Source organism: Tachypleus tridentatus, chromosome 13, assembly GCF_004210375.1.
Source record: "Tachypleus tridentatus isolate NWPU-2018 chromosome 13, ASM421037v1, whole genome shotgun sequence".
Classification (NCBI taxonomy): Eukaryota; Metazoa; Arthropoda; class Merostomata; order Xiphosura; family Limulidae; genus Tachypleus; species Tachypleus tridentatus.
In genome coordinates this window covers 139,838,206-139,859,254 of record NC_134837.1, presented here as the reverse complement: position 1 = coordinate 139,859,254, position 21,049 = coordinate 139,838,206, and the positions used below count along the sequence as shown (strand labels likewise).

General features: G+C 33.8%; 1 protein-coding gene across 3 annotated transcripts; it reads right to left on the bottom strand.

Moving 5' to 3' along the window:
* Nucleotides 1–1,621: 1,621 nt before the first annotated feature.
* Nucleotides 1,622–20,725, bottom strand: LOC143239488 (ATP-dependent DNA/RNA helicase DHX36-like). 3 transcript variants are annotated; one of them, XM_076480590.1, is made up of 7 exons: nucleotides 20,497–20,725; nucleotides 19,131–19,228; nucleotides 11,850–12,248; nucleotides 8,173–8,268; nucleotides 6,966–7,045; nucleotides 2,801–2,875; nucleotides 1,622–1,810 (listed from the first exon to the last, which is right to left on the bottom strand). In XM_076480590.1, the coding sequence occupies exons 3-7, from the start codon at nucleotides 12,141–12,143 to the stop codon at nucleotides 1,708–1,710; spliced, it is 648 nt and encodes a 215-aa protein (XP_076336705.1). In that variant the 5' UTR covers nucleotides 12,144–12,248; nucleotides 19,131–19,228; nucleotides 20,497–20,725; the 3' UTR covers nucleotides 1,622–1,707. The 3 variants fall into 3 exon arrangements, with proteins under 3 accessions (XP_076336705.1, XP_076336706.1, XP_076336707.1); XM_076480591.1 differs by lacking the exon at nucleotides 20,497–20,725 and adding an exon at nucleotides 20,116–20,291; XM_076480592.1 differs by lacking the exons at nucleotides 19,131–19,228; nucleotides 20,497–20,725 and adding an exon at nucleotides 17,878–18,001.
* Between the last annotated feature and the right edge of the window lie 324 nt (nucleotides 20,726–21,049).

Here is a 21,049-nt window from a genome sequence, read left to right as displayed (position 1 = left end):
TCTAGAAAACTTTGACAAAATTCTTCCCTTTTTTCATGTCCCAGAAACAATTCTAGTCATGTGATTAGGTTCATGAATATGTAAATAATCTATGATAAACATCTAAGACTCATACATATTAAGTGGGAGCTTTGCAATTGCTTGTAAAGTGGTACTATCCATTGATTAAAGATGAAACTATAAAAATTTGACTATAGTCGCAAATAGCACAAAGCTGTAGGATTGACTACAATCTAATTTGGCAGCAAGAGTTAATTAAATCTGGATGTGTATGACAGGAAGTGATTTTAACAAAATTATTTTATTCTCTTCAACCACTGCTGAAGCCCAAGTTTATAAACCCTGTAATGCAAGAAATCTATAACCTGATAGAATGAATTAATAGCTTTTGATATAATCTTGTTATTAAATTAACTAATCAAAATGGGTAGTGTGTCAGAGCATGCTCTGACAAAGGAACAGTAGGCGCTCCTTCCCTCCGCTAGCCCATGGGAGGTCCTTGGGCAAGACCGAGTACCCATTTAGCCCCCCATGTCAGGGTTACGATGAAGTCATGGAAAGCAGGTGGTGGATGAGTGCGAGGCAACTGACATAGTGTCATTAATGGCTCTACACTCAATCTGGCCAGGCAGATGACTCCAATTTAAGGAACAATGGCTGGGCAGAACGGTCCTGTATGGACATTGCTCCTATAGCAAGTAATTGCAACCTACTATAGGTACCATTTTGCAAAGAAAAACCTATGGAAAGCCCGTGGTTTGTGTAGGGTGGACGGCGTTGGTCTGGCGAAGCTTCCTCGAGGAGGTGCTTACGGTCGGCGGCGAGTAGGTCGGTCACCCACCCGACCCATCTTGAAACACGGATGATTCCCTTAGTAACGGCGAGCGAACAGGGAATAGCCCACCGCCGAATCCCGTGTCCTGTCAGGCATATGGGAAATGTGGCATTTGAGAGGTACTCTTCTGTCGGCGGTTTCCGGTGCAAGTCCCCCTTGGACTGAAAGAAAAACAAATGTGGCAGGATACAAAAGGTCCCTCATGAAAACTATAAGAAAGAGACAAATGGAATTTCTAGGACACATCTGTAGGAAGAATGGGATAGAGAAATAGATGCTATGTGGAAAAATAGAAGGGAGGAAAAGCAGAGGGTGTCAAAGAACTAAATATATCGACAGCCTCAATAACTATGTCACCAAGAACTCAATGAGCAACATCGAGTTGATAAGGAGGATTGACAACAGAGAAGTCTGGCATGCCATGGTCGTAGATGTCTGCCGCAGATTTGACACATGAAGAAGAAGAAGAATCAAAATATTCACTCAGAGAAGTTTCTTTTGGTTTGTTTTGAATTTCACACAAAACTGCAATAGCTGACTCTAATTTAGCAGTAAAACACTAGACAGAAAGCCAAGTCATCACCACCCACTGCCAACTCTTGGCCTGTTCTTATCAACAAATAATGGGATTGACTGCACATTATAATGCCTCTGTAGCTGAACTGTTTGGTAGAATGGGGATGATTCAAACCCAAAACTCTGGCCAGTCAACAGAGAAGTAGTAAAAACTATGAGCTAGAGAAAAACAAGGAAGTAACCTTATACTGAGCATGTCTACTGAAACTATTACATAAGTGGTATTACTTACCAAAATAAAGGGAGAACTGTTCTGCATTCACAGTTGCACTCATGAGTACAACTTTCAAATCTTGTCACTGTTTCAATAAGTCTTTCAAAATTATCATCAAAAATTCAGAGTCTAAGTCACGTTCATGTATTTCATCCAGAATGATGTGCGAAATATTTGACAAACATCTAAGGAATTCAAAACAAAAAAATGCCACAAAACACTCATAGTATATCTTTATTGCAAAAGGTTTTTGTGAACTTCAATCATACATTGTGAAAGAGTTGGCTCATATGAATTATTTCCTAGTTCATCATAGAATTTTGAAAAGAAAAGATTTCTTTTAAAATTCCTTAGTTATGTTTTATGATCCTCTAGTTTGAGTGTACATTTTTTTTATGTTTACATTTGAACTTTTGCCTTAATTAAAATTAAAATCTGTTCAGAACTGAAAAAAACAAGCAATACAGTCATTATTTGACTAATTGTGACTTTTTCCCCAATATTAAAGATAACAAAACTTTAAGAGCATTGGATAACAACAGAGCAGCTTTGTTTAAAAAACCAAAGTTAAATATTACAAAACTTTAAAAGAACAGAGCAACAGAGTCAAATAAAATAGTTAACAGAACATTAAGCTAAGTAGCTACATTTCATCAGAGAAACAAATCAAATAGTCTTATGTTTGCAGTTGTAACATTTATATCGCATAAAATTACATAGGTTCAAAAATTATACATCAGTTACTGATAACGGCTGAATAAATCTGTCTTATTCATGTATAAAAAAAAGATACATTTTTAATACTGTAATGACAATAAAATATGCTCTATAAAACAACAGTTGTATTACATCACTATCTACAAAACCTTTAAGAGGCTACAAAGTTTAATGCCAAATGACATTCAGGTTGATGGGAATAAGAAGAGTTTGTAGTTCTTTGAATTACAGTAAATGAAGACTTGCATTCTCCATTCATAACATAATTGATCAACTTTAATATAAATATTCCAGAAATGTAAGGTAATGCTGTGCCATAAAATTCAAAAACTTTTCATCAATAGTCAACTAAATATACTTTAAATACTAGTTTGAGTATACAGTGATATATTTTGTATACTGGATGTAGATCATGAGCATACACTGGAAGCCAAATTTTACTTAAAAACGAGACTTACGGATCATTCTGAATTCTCTGAAGTAAGATTCCAGTTGTACAATATAAAATAGATCCCTTTTCTCTTGGTAATTTGCTGTAAAAAAGTTAAAATCAATATATTCAAATCAGCTGTAACAAAAAAATCTCCCCATGAACTTTAATGGACAGATTATACCTGTTAAAAAAGTTCAAATATGATATATATTACATCATTTATGTAGAGATAATTTATTTGAATCATCCTAAATCTACAGAAAAAAATTATATATTTAGTTGTTTTGGAAAACAAATTTGTTTGCACACACTTTCTAGTATTTGATGTTCTACTTGAAAATAAAAAACTAGCCCAGCAGATGCTGGGTTCTTTTTGTGTTCCAAGATGTTTTTCTTTGTTCACTATGTTGATTTCAGAATTTAATCCAAACTTATTTAGTGTGGTATAAATCATATTTAACCCACAAATCATTTATCTAAGTAAGCCTTTTTAATAACTGAGAACTCTAATTAGAACTAGATGCTGTGGTACAGATTTAGTCTTTACTTTTTCCTTGTAAGGGTACTAAGGCAGTAAATATTGTGATATATCACAATTATGGTGGCATGACAATGGCACAATATGGTTGTTATCATAACGACAGACATTCACAAAGTTAAAGACTTGCACCTCACTGTTCTTTATTACACAGCTTATTTGTTGTTTATTTATGAGTAATAAATTATGCTTATTAAACAGGTTTCAAAAACAAAAATAAGATTCAAATTAACTGTGAGCATGATGTATTTTGTCATATGAATGACCTTTTCAAATACTTCGAGAAGTGCTTTTCTCTTTGCATATTCATATTCTAGTATATGGTTATCACACTACTTAACACAAGAAACTTAAAAACAAACTAACATTAAACTAAACAAGTAACATTACTTCTGTTTTATTCACTGAAAAATGCATCCTAAAATATTCAAATCTGAGAGAATATTAGTATTTAATAATACATATTGGGGAATTTCTTTCGTGATTTGACTATGCTTAGAATTCTTGACAACTGTTATAATTTGGAATTGGATATGTTAACCTGAATATCACTGTATGTGCATGTGGGTTAAAGGGTCAGATCAAATACCTATCATTCAGGTATAACTATCCCTAATTTCCAACTACTTCTCAGAGGAGGCCAGTCAACCAACAGTAATGGATACCCTTTGAGCTATAAACAGCTATTTGAGCCAAATAATGAGTGCAACTGATTCTTTTTTAGAACAACCCCAGCTAAAAATATGAAGAATGTTCAGCAATATGTTTCAGATTGATGATTCTTCAATTGACAGTTCAACTGCTAATCATTATACCTTGTCTAGCCCCTTATAATGTAGAAAAATTTATAAATCAGTCTCATTTTGGAACTAGCATACATAATATAAATTATCACTCTTGACTTATAAATTACATTTTACAGAGCACACCTCAAATTTATGCAGGTTGAGTTTTTTCTTATGGTTTTCCACTCAAAACACAGATTTACAATCTGTTTATGTATATAAAAACTTAGATTAATATCTTATAAATTAGCTTGGACTTTTCAAAATCTCAAGTTAACAATGTTTCTGATACTGGTTGGCATAATTCAGTGTTGTAAATGCCAATGTTTGATTATCATGCACAAAAATAGATATAAATAATAGCACATAGTAGCAGAAAAGGAAGCAACCAACCATTATCACATACAGAATTACATACAAGGTTATATCTGCTCAATTGTCTAATGCTATAAAACATATCCGAATTATAACACACATGAAACATGTGGCACTTCATTTACCTCATTTTTGCATTTACTCAAAGTTGGAAAAGATGTTTGTAGATACTTAAAATGGAGTATTCTCTTCCAATAAATTTTGAGACGAACCACCACTTACTTCCATCAAATTAACAGAATCATTGCAGCAAAACTAATATTGCCTGATCTCTACTTGAAATGCGACAAGTTTGTCCTAGTTTAATACAACTTTAGCAACTAAAATCAAAACTGTATTTCAGTTTCAAGATAAAAAGAGATTTGTAATTTTTGGTGGGTTCACCACAAATTTTTTGATGAACTGTAATGTAAGTGAAACAGCACAGGATGCACAGTGATTCAATGTGGCACTTTGATTTGACAAGATAATCAAAATGACCAAAAATATATCATTACAATTCAGCCTAAGTGAAACAGAATGAGTTTCATTACAGAAAAATGCTCTAAAAATAAACAGTAACATCATCACTATCTTCAGTATGTGCAATGACATGGTGAAGCAAGAACCATAGACGGTAAGCTTTATTCCTGATAGAATTAATAGACAGAAACTGATGGCAATGACACGGTGAAGCCAGAATTGTAGACAGTAAGCTTTATTCAGGAGAGAATTAATAGACAAAACTGATGACAATGCGAGGATGCATCTTTTATATCCATTATTAGAGTATCAATGAGTAAGGATCCACCACATAGATTTTTTAAGGACAAAACTGAGAAAGAAATATCAGCTCAATTATTAGTCACATCAATGAAATGGTGAAATGTAAGAACAGTTTGGGAAATGTGATCTTTATAAGGATGGTTTACAATCAGAGACAAAACTATATTCCTGGCTAACATGACTGTGGTTGTAGGTGACACAGAAACCATCAACTACATATCTTAGGAAACAATGGATTTTATTTTTTAAGGTTAAAGGCCATAGATCACTTAAAACAATTATGATTCCAAAAAATGTTGCTATGCTAGTGGAAGAACTGAACCCAATTTTAATACATTGCTACACTAACTGCTTCATACTAACAGCTGTCAATTACCAGATCATGTCACACACACACATAAACAAGACTGACATTAACAGTATTTACCAACATTATGAACATGCAGCTGCACTACACAAATGACTTGTGAGAACTGAACAAGGTATGCAAGTGGCTTAAAGTTTACCAAAATTACAAGGCTTTGTTTATAAGGCAGTTATAGCAGTGCACCAAAACTCATCCAACTTGTGCATAGATCTAAGAGGAAACAGTTTTAAGAGGGGAAATGCCACTGAAAGTAAAATCTTTTCACATTAACCACAGCTATGTTTCCTATTGGATATGTTTCCAGTACATGAGAGGCCATTGCTCACATTCAAGAAAAATAACTGTTTTATCAAGTATTCAATTAATGATTATGTCAATACCATTTTCTTTGCATGATTCAGAGAGATGGTGCATAAAAAGGAATCATAGCCAAGTTAGTAAGCAATCCTGCAGATGAGAGAAATTACAAGTCCTTTCTTTGCAAACTAAAGGGAATGACTATATGGCCAGCACACTGTATCATATTGCTAAATACTGCACTAAACCTCTCATTAGTCTCCTAAAGAAAATCCTTCAGAGACAACAAAAGTTACTGGACAAAGCCTTATGCCTCTCATCAACAAAATGTCTCTTGATGAAACTTCATAGGTGAAGACCATATGGAAAACATTAAGCTTAACAGAGTTTCCCAATTTCTCACTCACTAAAATCATGCAGTACCCACTTTGAGACTGAATCAAATGCTTACAGATAAAACAGATGCCACTTCACAAAACAGATAATTAGAAACAGAGGTGCAACATTTCACCAGAAAAAGCTCATCTGTAATAATTCCAAGAACAAAACCAGTTGACCAATGAGATGTTATGTTTGTTTAGAAATAACGTTTCATCCTCTAGTTAAATAAACATTTGGAGATAATCTAAAACCTGGTATACCACCATTTTCTTATGTGAAGGATGATACACAGAAGAATGGGGGCAGAAATAACCAGCAGTAGACATACATTACAGCAAAACACATTCTACAACCTTTGGTACAGTCATATGAAGATGCATTTCAGACACTGTGTGCATTACTGGGGATTAGGTTAAGTTTGCCATTTCTCTAACTATACTAGTATTTAAATGAAATGTTATGATTTGAAAAAGACATCTTTCAACTGTTCAATTATAAATAACAACTAATTAAATTGTTTGTATTTAAACTGATGTTATGAATTAAGTTATACATAAAGTAAACTGAAAAAAGTGATTTTACAACAGCAATTCCTGAAACTTCATAGAAAATATTTTTTTATTTAGTCAGTTATCTTCTAGTCACAAAGTCATTTAACAATAAGCATTATCCTAAGTACTACCATTCTAATCTGATCTGATATCCGATGCTGCTATTTTTCCCACATGATTCTGCCCTTTCTTCTGCAACCCGTTCTGCTACCTGATAAAGAGCAAACCAACTTTATCATACAAGTTTACTTCACTGCAATAGATTTTGTGTGTGTATATGTGAATAAAATTAATTTTATTTACTGTAAATTTAGCAAATTTAAAAAAACTACAAAAAACAAATTACCTGTAATTTTACAGAGTTATATTTTTTCACTAAGGTGACCAAAGTCTCCTATTTCTGGGGACAGTAAACACTGTCCTTGCAAGAAAAGCAACCCAAAAAAGTGTCCTGACTAAAAAAAAAAAGATCATCATCCCAAAATTCCATTCCTTTTGTTTTTTTCTTATATTTATTAATAAACATTGTCCTGCAATTGTACTGTTGCAATTTCCCAATGATGACCTTAAATTTCAAAGTTTTTTTGTATCTTTTTTTTAAAACAAAAAAGTAATAATACACCAACCTTCTCCAGTACTGACTGCATGTGGAATTATGGTAAGCACAGGTATAAAATTATTATTAGTAGTATTTTTTTAACAAGTGTTTCCACTTTTAGTTATAAAAATATGGTCACCTTATATTATAATAAAAGAATTATAAAACTTCAAAAGCAAAAACCACCACAGTGGTTTTGTCTTTTTTTTACAGTTCTTTGCATATTTTAAAAAGCTTATTTGATAAAACAGTAAAGGAAGAAAGACATTGCTTGGAAAGAATAAATAAAATACTCATTATACAGAATATTTATTTATAACTTCCAAAACTTTCAAAATTACTGTTAAAGTTACTTTAAAATAATATCACAGTTGCCTGAACTGTCCCCTTAAGAAAGTTGTAAAAAAATTGCTGAAAATGGAATAAAAAATAAACAGAACCAAAACTTAATCAAAAAAAAAAGACTAGCTTTACAATGAAATCTAAAAATAATAAACAAATGAAGTGACCATATTTTAATAATATACACATTTCTTACTTGGTATTTTCTACTTTGCCACTATCTGTTCATTATCCAATTAAAACTTTAAAAAAGTATTTCATTTTGTCTGAACTTAGAATTTTGTTATTATGACAAAGCCTCAAATTAATAAATTTTCAAAGATTTATTAATTATCCAACAATTTCCTTGAAATTTAATGAACTGATACTAATTAGTGCATTACATTCACTCAACTTACAGAAATTGCACTAATATGTCTTGGTTGAGTGCACACAATGTGACATAGAGAACCCTTTCCTTCTTGAATATAGTGGTCCAGAAGAAATTGCGTCACCTGCAGACAGATTTAATTGTATATCCATGATAAATTTGATAAAACTAAGATTCAAAAATAAATTTGTATTACTATCACATAAATTTATTTCTATGTAGAGGAAAGAGTTTTACACTTGGATTTCTTGCCCAAGTGTTAAGAATAATTAAAGTTATTAACAATACAATACATAATTCTCAGAAGAGTGCAAATCAAAGAAACTATAAAATATTACCTTACAAAGTAGAACATAAATCCTCAACTGCACTTGCTACTTTTCTATGTACCCAATTCTAATGCACCTTCACACTATGATCTAATAAAATAACCTTAGATAATATAAAAATATTGCACAAGCCTGTGTTCATTATGGAGTTACTAATGCTCATATCAACAAATGAAGTAAGTATCCAGCTTTATTGTCAGGTAGATATAATCAATTAATTACAATTGATCAATGTCATGAAAATAATCAACTGATAAAAATTAGGGTTTCTGATTATTAGTTTTGGATTGTTCCACCTATTCAAGTAATTAAAATATTGCCACTATAGTTTCTCACTAACTTCAATTAATTCAAGGTTAAGTTTATGTGATTAGTGTGTGCATGACTTAAAAAATAATCAGACAATCCAGACTAGTGTTACAATAATTCCAACTACTGTGAATTTGCAACTACTGTGCAAGGGTTGAAAAATAAGAGGAACACATCTAAGTGGGAGAGAATATAATTGAAAAGTGATCCTAAGCAGAGAAAAGATATTGTAACTCAATCCTGCAATGAGAAAAGAGGATAGACAAAACACTCCTGAGTGTAAAGTGGCTAGAGAACGTTGAACTGCATTAAGTCAATTACATCCAAAACCTCCTTGCAGGGTTACCTTAAACCCAGGAATTGGAGATTAACATCCATAGATTCCTGGGTATGACATGAAAATTATCTTCCATATACCAATCAAAGAATTGACATCTGAAATCGTAAGGATGTCTATTGCATGGAATCAACTTCCCCAGTTATGGCACAGGCCAAGCCCATCCAAAAAGTATATCCTTGCAAGAAGAGAGCAAGGAATAGTCAAAAATAAAACTGGAATTATCCTGTGTACCACCCATGTGACCAACAATACAGATAGAGGACTTGTGGTGAGTGGTTCATTCTAATCCAAAACCTCGTCATGGGGTACCAACATCCACACAAGGGTAGAATAATGACTCTCAGTCGAAAGGGTGAACTACAGTTTTAATGACTCAACTCCAGTGTTAATGTAAGTAGTACTGGAAGCTGAATGGTTATAGCTATCTTTTTTGCAGAACCCATTCAGGAGGGTGCCTCCACAGTCAATCACCCCATAAGCAACCACTACAGAATCATCCACATGAACCATCAGTAGACAATGACAAGTTAGAATAAAGAAGTAATGCAATGCCGAATATATGCCTAAAACTTCTAGAACATTGATATGCAAGACCAATTCATCTGCAGACTAACTGTCCAAGGTTTCCTGGTAATTGGTTGATGCCATGAAGGGATGCATCCATGAAAAAAATGTAGACTCAGATGTGATGGAGGAAATGGCATGCCTGTCAACATATGGGTTTTGCCCAGCCACCATTTCAAACTGTCTTGCAGGCAAAGAAGAAGGGAAAAGGGAGTGGAAAGTAGATACTAAGCATAGTTGAGAGGGACTAGTGCTGTCATGGAAAACCACATCTCAAAAAGTGATAGAACCTCACAAGCAGTAAGTGAAGGAGCCATTGAACAAAAACAAAGGCAGTGTGTAACTGACATTCACATCAAAAGTTCCCCAAATGGACCAGATATTGGATGAGTGAAAGGAATGACTTCTCCAATTGATCAACCAGCCCACCTAAACTGCACAGAAAGGAGTTGATGGGTATGAATGGCTGATTCCTGCTCAGAATTAGCCTGATAGAGTCAGTCATCCATGTAATAATGCAATTGCATCTCCAGAGCATGAATAAAACGAGGTTAACCTGAAGATGACCTAGGAAGATTGAAACATTTTTCTCCTTATCAAGGAAAGTGTTAATACCCATACCAGATGTTCTGAGATACATTTTTTGTTTATTATTTCAAATGGGTTTCTCATCAACAAGAATTTCAGTGAGTCTGATTACAAGCAGCTTTACGTATGGTATAAATGTCAATACAGTGACAAAGAAATGTTCAGAGAACTTAGTCTCTGCTATCACAGAAGTGTCCTCAATCTATTTTGCACATGATCTAAAGTATGCTGTGGGGGGGAAGTATAAGTGCAATTGACACAATGTGGCTGCAAATGAATGACACCTGCTGTGGTTTTAACAAAACAAGCTCAAACCACAGAATTACAGCAAGATGTTTAGGAATACCCAAACCATTGATAATGAAAACATTAAAGAGGTTTGGAATATATGGCAAGACAAGATTTCATAAAGCCTGCCTTTACATCAGTTGATGGTCATGGTAATATCAATGTCAAAACTGAAACCTTTTACACCTTTCTTTTAAATAGATTCATTTAATAGCTAATACACCTTTGCCAGATAGTTTATAAAAAAATTAGAAACTTATGGATGCTAATAAAACCAACAACACCTCCTCTTCAGGAATTCAAAGTTTTCCACCAGTGACCTTTGATTCCAAAATGAGTTCACTCTTTTATGGTTATGTTTCAGCCAGCACATCCTGATAATTAATGTAATAGACATTTTAGTACATGAATTGTCGGAGATGAAAAGTATGTGCTAACAATCATCTTAAAGTGGTTAATTTTCCTTCTGTTGATAAAATAGCCAAATATTTTTTAAAAGGTTACAGTTTGGTGTCCCTTGACTGTCACCATGAACTTCTGCTAGTTGACATGTTACATGTCATAAGCAGAACAGATGAGGAATGTTAAGTTTTGTTGGTATTATTTACAAACACCAGTATCAGAATGTCCACTACTGGTGCTCATTGGACCCTAGACATTGATCTTAAAAGAGTTTAAAACATTAGAATTATGTCCTAAATTATTGTGATGAATCCAATGGAAAAAATGTCTTCACTACATAAAAGGGAACTATACATGTATTACACAAAGGTAATTTGTTTTTCCTGGGTTGTTTTTCCACATCCAGTTTCTCCACTGACCACAACTGACCGATTTCCTTCTATTAATCGAACAATTTCCTATGCATATATAAAACAGTTTCAACTATTAAAATTAAATGTGATAAAAATGTAAAAAAAAGAAAAATAAAACTATACTTCTTTTATTACATGTATAGTTCTACAAGTACATCACAAAAAGTAAAAGTTGGATAAATCAAATGTCAACAAAAGACATCTCTTTGATTATCAAAAACTTTTTTCCTTCTATAGAAGACTTAATTTTGTAGGTTCTCACATTTACCAAATATATTTTAAAGTAATCACAGATGGATCATTAACCATCACCATCTTATTTTTAATTAAACAAATGGATATTTTGTTTGACAGATATACAAATAGATTATTGATTCATCTAATTATAAAAAGCTGGTTAAGGAAACTATTCAGATTTTAGTCTACTAGACAAAGAACACACAATTCATGAAGTACAATATAATACACCTACTTTTCTCATATTATAAGAAGGAAGTTTTTTCCGGAATTCAAACATCTTCCAATACTTGGAACTTTGCATATTTTCTAATAAATGAGTTTTGAGCTTCAGATCTAAACTCTGATCTCTCTGAATGCAAGTTGTACTTGAATCATGCAGTTTTTGCCGTCCTTCTTCTGCATGTAAACTTCCACTGAGGTGCTTTAGATAACAATTCCTAGATTGTTTTTTTCCCCTAGAATCCAACCAGTCCATTGAATCTTCTTGACAATTACATGATGCTGTAGATGAACACTGTCCTGTCATTTCTGACTGGTGATATGATAGACTGAAATCTGAAGTTTTTCTGATTTTCTACAGGAGATTGCAAACATACTGCTCATGATGGAAATCCATTGATACTGTTGATCTCTAAACACAAAATAAAAAGCAATACTTATGTTGAAAACAGCATCACTAAAATGTTACAATCACATAACTGGTTGGTTGGTTTGGAGTTTCATGGCACAAAGCAATTAGGCTATCTGTGTCAAATATCCAGTAAAAAGTTAAAAGTAGAGTAAAATTATTTAAATTCATAAAAAGGAATCAAGGTGAAACAAAACAGTTTAATTTTTGAATTAAAAACTTCAATAGCATTAAATCCAATTTTTATATCAAGTCTACAGCAGTAAGAGAGAAAGTATAGTAATACAAGTTTTAAAGGACTTTCTATAGCATAATTTTATCATAACTCACCAGGATGACTATTGGGTAAGTTCAAACATCAGCATTAGTCCTGCTTAAATTATTTGACATCACAGCTGTTTTTCTAAATTTCATATCAAATTAGTACTTTAATTTGCAAAAGGAAATCATATTAAACAAAAAGGTCTAATTTATAAATTAAAAATTTAAATAGCATTATAAAGGTCATTAGCCTTTATAAAACTAAAAACATTTGTAAGGTGGACAATGTCACCATCGCCAATTACATGGTCCAATGTTATGGATAAACCTTGAGACAAAACATGTCTAAAATGATGCCGTCATTGATAGTCATAACAACAGAAAGACAGAAGAATATGGCGTATTGTGACCTGAGTGTCACATAGACAACACACTAGTGCAGTCTCACATAAAAGAAAATGATGAGTTAAACAAACTGATCAATGTATAGTCTAATTAGGACAACTTCCTCTTTACAATTCTTACGAAAGCAAGACAGCCAAAGTCCAATATAGGGTTTTATTTGGAAAAGCTTGTTTTCATGTTGCTCACTTCAAGTGAACTGCTAACTGGCACTGAGCCAAGCCTTGAATACAGAATCATAGCCTATGTATGAAACAAACACAGCAGTGTTAATGCCAGAGCAGAGAGACTTAGCTGCAATGTTGGCAAGCTAGTTTCCATGAACACCAATGTGGCTTGGTACCCAGAAGAACTGGACAGAAGTAGATGTTAAAGAAAAGTGGGCCAGTCAGTTTTGAATATCAGCAAGAACAGGGTGAGAACTAATGTGAAGCAATTCCAAGACCAGTAGAGAATCAAACGAGTTAGTATAAATAGTGCAATTTGAGTACTGCTTAGCTTCTATGTGATCCAGGACAAGAGATATGGCACACAGTTCAGCAGTGAACACTGAAACTGTACAAGCAAGTTTCAGTGTTCACTGCAACAAACCATGGCAGAACCAATAGAGTCACCTGATTTTGAACCATCCATATAAAATGGGAATGGAAAGATGGTTCGAAAGGTGTTCAGCAAATAAAAGATTGTACTTCCAATCTGGAGTATCTGCTTTTCTCAGATGACTTAAAGAAATGTCACATTTGGGGATTGTAATAAGCCATGGTGGGATGGGCTGGCCAGTGGATACAGCAATGTTATCCAAGGACAGATCCAATTCATCAACTGCCATTGGATACAAAGGCCAAAAAAAACAATGGCAGATCACCTGTTCTGAAAAAGTGTTGTCAACTGAGGAAGGCAAATAAACCCAGGTGGGATGCTTTGGTAAGGATCAAAGTTTCAAAGCAAATATTACAGACAGCTGCAAACAGAGGTGTAAAGGAAGTTCATGAGACTGTGTGTAAGCTCTGAACTAGGGAAGTGCAGAATCAAAGTCCCTTATGATAAATGGAGTCCAACATCTTCAAGGCCAAGGTTCTGGCAGAGCCATAAACCAGTTACCCAAAGTCTAGTTTTGATTGAATAAGAGCACAACATATCTTTAGCACAGAGCATCGATCCACTCTCCAAGTGGTAGAAGAGAGAAGAAAGAGGATGTTCACTGCTCTTGTACACTTGACTCATACTGCTTGACGTGTGGTGAAAAGTTTAGCTTATGGTCAAAGATTAACCTCAAAAGCTTTGTCTCAAGGACCACAGGTAGCACAACTTCACAGACATGGAGTTCAGGATTGGGGTGAATAACCCGTTGGCAGCAAAGGTGCATGCAAATGGTTTAAGAGAAAGAAGTTCAAACTGTATGCTGTGGTCCACTTCCGTAAACAACTGAGGGCAGTCTGTAGCTGCAGCTCAATACACCTGATGTTTGACAACTGACATGAAATATGAAAGTCATCGACATAGAGCCAGTTTGCAATAGTTAGAGGGAGTTGTTCAGTGATGGCATTAATCACTATACTGAAAAGTGTGACACTCAAAACATAGTCGTGAGGGATTCCAAGTTCCTGTAGAAAAGAACAGGAGAGTGTCAAACCCACACGAACTTGGAGTGACCTGTCCATTAAAAATTAATAAAAATGGGCAAATGACCACATAACCCATATAAGTGGAGGTCTTGCAAAATAAGCCTTCTCAAGCTGAAAGAATATTGATACCAAATGTTGTAGTTTGAGAAAGGCTTCTCTGATTGATGTTTCAAGTTGAATTAAGTGGTCCATGGTGAAACCCACATTGGGTGGGCAAAAGGAGGTTGTTTGACACAAGGAATCAGACAAGATGAGCATTAACCATCCTCTTTAAGGTCTCACAGACAGCTCAAAGAAATTGGACAGCAATTTGAAGGAATCTTGGGATCCTTCCCAGGCTTAGAGAGAGGTAGGACAATAGCCTGGCACCAAGCATCAGGAAAAACATTCTCCTACCAGATCTGGTTAAAAGCAATCAGAAAAATAGCATAATAAGCAGGAGATAGATGCCACAGAATTTCATAGTGTATATCATCAGGTCCAACCAATGTACTGCCAGACTGATGAAGGGCCAGATTGAGTTCCACCAGTGTAAAAAGGCAATTATAGTCAGAGACAATCAGCTCGAAAGGAAAGAGGTGGTCACTCTGCCTGAGTCTTGATGGCTAAGAAGGTGGAAGATGAAGCAAAAGTGCTAAATATCCAGCAAAAGCTTTCACCAAGTATCAGTTACTTCCTGATCAGAGAGCAAGATCAAAAAAGTGGACAGAATTATACTGACCTTTTGAAACTTGTCCCATATGACTGGTGGTGGAAGATATACTGGTTATGAACTTAATCCAAGATTTCTTCTGGCTTTCACATCTTACCTGTCAAGCATATGCATGGGCCTGCTGAAAAGCAATGCGGTTCGAGAGAGTGGGATACCTACAAAAGGTATCCAAGGCCCGTTTCTTAGCCTTCTGTGCCATGTGGCAGGCAGGATTCCACAATGGACTAGGATATCACATCAAGGTTTTAGGAATACGTTGAGTAGTTGCCCATATATAATACAGTCAATTGCTGCTGCCACGCAATCGTCTACTCTGCAAGAGTAGCAAGAGGGCCAGTTGGCTTGATTCAGCTTTCACCAGGGCACACAAGTCGGGTGGCATCAAATCACGACCAGTCTCTCTCAAAATTATCACTGCCTTGTGGGTTACTATCAACTCTCCAAGAAAGGGAGCAAACTCAAAGATCAATAGCAGTAATGGACTGAGTAGGTGTTTGAAAATAAGTACAAGAACCAGTATCAAAAAGAGAAAGGTTGTGATCTGAAAGCAACATCTCCTATCATATTAGTACCTCCACAGAGAGGATTATGTTCATTAAAGTCCTCCATGAATAAGAAGAGAGATGGCAGCTGTTCAATAAGAGCATCAAGATGCAATTTATCACAGGTCTCTTCAGGAGACAGATAAATAGAACAAACAGTGATGGTACAATCCAAGGAAACACAGATGTCTGCAACTTCTGGGGGTGTGTCGAATGGGAAAGACAAGGTGAGCACATGCTGATTAACCAACAGTGCCACCCCTCCATGCACTTGTCCATCACACAACCTGTCATTTCTGTACAAAGAAAACTGCCAAAAGATGACTGTATTGACAAGTTTCAAAAATGTTTCCTGTAAGGAAAGGCATACAGGATGGTAAGAAGCAATTAGTGCTTTGATGTCATCTAGATTAGAATGTAAACCTCAACAGTTTCATTGTATCAAAGTGGCTATTTTTATTTATATGTAGGTGGGCGGAAAGCCCTTCTATTTTCAACGTCTTTTTTCTTTATTTGAGGAAGGTCTATCAATTGGGTCGATTAGGCAAGTCGTTGGAAGAGAATTCCAGCAACTGATAGTTTTGCATTTTGGGGTGGGAGAAGATGCACCCAATGAAATGCCTGCACCTGGAACCAAAGGAAGTGGATTTTGTGGTTTGCTGGAATGAATGGTAGGGACAGAGATGGGTGTTCATGTTGATTCATCAACTTTCTTAATCATGGAGGTTGAAAGACTTTTCATATGGTTTGAGAATGGTTCTTTCAGAGGCACGGAGAGATCCATCTGCACTCCCACTGTAGGAGTGGAATGAAGTGCAGCATTATACGTCCGAGGTGAAGTGGTGGACAGTAACTTTTGAGCCTCAAGGTAAGTAACGTTTTGAATTGTTTTCAAATGCTACACCTCTCTTTCTTCCAACCACTTAGAGCAAGAGTGAAAATAGGATGAATGAGAGCCATTACAATTAACACAATGAGGGTCTGTTTCCTTGCCACTGCAACAAACACATATCAAGGAACCACCTCATGAAAAGCTTCCGACAATTTTATGATTACAAGGACTTCAAAACAGATGCAAGTACAGAAGTACACTGTTTTTATAAACACAAAATGTAAAGAGTATCAACCTCAATAAAATAAAAACACCCTAGCAGTTGTGAATCTGGTGTGTTATAAAACAATCAATTAGAACAGCATAACAAAACATTTACAGTCAAATTAGTATCTTTACCACAACAGTATCTTTTTAAATACAGGGCTTCTAGAATAACACAAAATAACTAATCACACACACCAAATTTTCAATTCCATTTGTCTCAGAATAAACATTAGTTAAGCCTTAAGTATGGCCTATATTTTATAAAGAGAGAAATTAACACTAAATTGTGTATATTTTTGCTTTAGTTTAGTAAGGATTAAACTATACTGGACTTAATACTATCGATAAATGTTTTATAATGCTATTCTATGACCTAATGTTAAGTTTGTTTTATTTTGCAAAATGTTTACTAAAGTATACTTACACCCATCATTTGTTCACATCCATTAAAATAAAGTAAGCAATTTAAATAGTAAGGTGCAAATGCATTTTCAGTACAGACAAAAAAAGAATTTTTATAATAGTATCTGCAAACCAAGGTTTTGTGTTTGCTTGACCTTTTTTTTTTAATTGAGCTCTCTTGTACATTTTTGCTGCAATGCAATACAGATTAACCAATCCTTACTGAGTTAATCCAGCCAGAACAGTTAAAGTACGATACATGACAAGCTTCTAATCATTCTATGCTTAATATGCAATTAATTTATGCATTTATATATTTTGTAAGAGATCACATTGACAGTTTAAAGTTGAAGCCATTCTTTCAATTATAAAGGTTAACATATATTCTATTTAATTTTAGCACAGTTAATGGTAAAATGATTAAAGTCTAGAATAATAATCTCTATATCCCTTAAATTCTCTCTCTATACCTTTGTAATACTCTCAAATATTTTATATACATTTTATTGTATATTAAAACAACAAACATATTCCAGAAAACTTGTTTGGAAATACTGTTATATTTCTCGTTTGTTTGTTTTTTCTTTACCTGTTCTTTTTCTCTTTCCTAAGATTTTTCTTTACTTCTACGAGCATAAAACAATCCTATTTCTCTTCCTTTCAGGTGTGAAGGGTGATATGACCCTCTTTATCCAACACCCACAAATAAAATGTGCAATAGCTTTTTATTAAAAGGTAATAATTAACACAAATACCATGAGATATTTTAAAAGATATGTCTGCTCTTTGCAGCTGTACATAAGAATATTATGAAACATTAATATAATTAATACAGTAAGTATAAACTACAATTAAACATGAACAATTATAAAAAAGATATACAACAGGTCAAAAGTATGACTAAACATTAATATAATTATAAAATCTATCCCATATAAAAGCCAATGTGTGCCACTTTATATCATGATTGACTAACTCTCCACAATAGAAGTCATAAAAGTCAAAATATGTTTATCCATATGGAATAGTTTAATTACTGGCTGTCCATTACAATTTTAGTGATGGAGGGAGCATGAAACCTTTAGTGTTGTGTGCATGTTTTTGTGCTTTTCTTATAGCAAAGCCACCTTGATGTATCTGCTGAGTCTACTGAGAGGAATCGAACCCTTGATTTTAGAGTTATAAATCCACAGACTTACCACTGTACCAACAGGGGACTAAGTATTGCAAGTGTTAATATAATAAGCCTGAAGTAAGGAGAGAGTTGGGTCACCTAGCATAGAGCCAAGAGCATTTCATTTTATACTTTCAGTGTACAGACTAACAACAATATTGGGTTATACTTTTGTTGGAATGTAGTGTTACCAGAATGTGCTGAGTCTTCAATATATTAGAAGTTGTTTATCTAACAGATTTTATACACATAATTATACTATGAATATGCCAAAAATTAATTTTATGAATGATCTTAATTTTAGCTGGCTCACAAAAGACTATCAATACTTGACAGCCTCAACTGCACTTTTCTGCTCCTTTCCTAGTCAAGCTTAATTTCACAACTTTTATTTATTTCTGTTAGCTATAAAACGTGATTAGGGTATACTATGGGGTGGGGGTGGTTGTACTTGCCCCATAATTTTTTGACAGGCTATACACTACTGGTCAGTATAAAATTTAACAATCATTTAGTAAATTGAATCAATGCAATAATTATACTCAACATTAAAGTACACAATATACCTGACAAAATATTTTCATGTTCAAATGAATACAATGAATAATTAGTTATTTCTCATCTTAAATTGTGTAGTAAATAAGTTCAGTTCTATCCAACTATCTTACCTCTTCCTCTATGGTTTCCTCTGTACCTTACATGATGGAAAAACAATTAGGTATCTTGCAAATCTCTTCTGATGATTTTAACAAGTACACATATGTACCTGGAACAAAAATAATATTGTAAGTTATGAATGTTATCATCCAAATTTCCAAAACCTTTCCTGGTACTGAATGTAGACCTTTAAATTTAGACCTTGTTTCTACTTCAGATAATAAATTTAAGGCTTCAAAAGCTTTTATTTCTTCAATTGGCAACAGAAACTTCAACAGTAAATTTGTGGAATGAACAAAGTGATAAGGACTGCAACTTTACATAAAGTTTGAGAACAGAGCTGAAGAATCATGGCTGAATTTGGCAATTTTTTTTCTTTTTATTTTTGGTAAAGAAGGCTATAAGTCAGAACATTCCTTATTGGCTAAACATGCTCTGTGGTTTCAAGTCTTGTAACTCATGAATATTTTAAATATAAACCTAGGATTACAAATTTAAACATACTAAATCTTTATTATCCTTATTTACTAGAAACTGTACAAAGTATACTTCAAGAAAATTTAAAAGTTAAAATGAATAACTTTATAGTAATACTATTACTAACACAAAAGTAACAGTACATGAGTATTGGTCGGTAATATGCTACAAATTACTATAGGTTACACTTCTAGATAACTTTATACTGTAACTTCATACTAACGAGCAACGTTCGTTCATTTGTATTTATTTTTTTTTAATTAAAGGTGAAGTGGTATAACAGTTTTGTTTAATCATACTACAGTACTATTATTATTCCTAGTTTCCCTCAAAATTAAAATTAAAGTAACACGTTAAAAATGGAAGTAAGCGTAATATCAAATTCGTTCAGAAATTAGACAATGGTTGCTAATACTGCGATATACATCCGTAATACTAGTAACATTATTATTCAATTTTAATTTGAAACATGATCTCATCGAAAAAGCAAAAGTTAGTTTAAAAATAATATATACTTACGAATATGTCTCATCACATGTTCTTTCTACTATTATCACAAGTGATATACTATCAATAGAAGCTTACAAGTAAAGAGTACTAAAGATAGCTAAATTTGTTCACTAACGATTCAATTTTAATCCTCTGCCACATCAACATAATAAACTACAATACTGATCAAAATTTACGTATTAGTAATAAGTAGTAGTAGCGAGATTTAACTACTGGTACTTCTATAACTCATAAGAAATACAAAGGGCCACGTAAATCACACATAATAATAATGTTCTGCATTACTTAAATACGTACTTCTACATAATTTAGATTCGAAAGTTTCTTAGTTTTCAGTATATCTTGTATTAACACATTTTTAAACAGTGTACAATTTAATATTTTAAGTACCTGAAAAAGGGCAATACGCATATCTTTTCCCCACCATCGTGCCCAAAGTTGAATGAAAATTTCGGCCTCACTAATATATAAGTGAATATTTGATGTAAAACTCTTAGTCAATGCAATAAGTGTAGCTACCATTTGGTCGCAAATTTTGATTCCATTCCTTTAAGTTTTACGCTCCTTCCTTTCTTGGGCACCGTTTTTATTCACACCCAAAGTGTTTTTGATTTATTGAGAATACATACCAATAAACTACACCAAGTAAAAAAATGATACTCCACACTAACCAACATTAGCTTTATGATCGCAACCATATTATTCGAAACATATTTATACTTTATAGAGTTAACAAGATTATTGTATGTATTTTTTGCATTTCGCACAAAACTACATAAAAACTAGCTGCGCTAGCCGCCCTGAATTTAGCAGTGTTAGACCAAAGGAAAGGCATATAGTCATCACCACCCACCGCCAACTCTTTTAACCACGAATAGTGGGATTTACCGTAACGTTATAACGCCCTCACGGCTAAAAGAACGAGATGTTTGGTACGACGAGG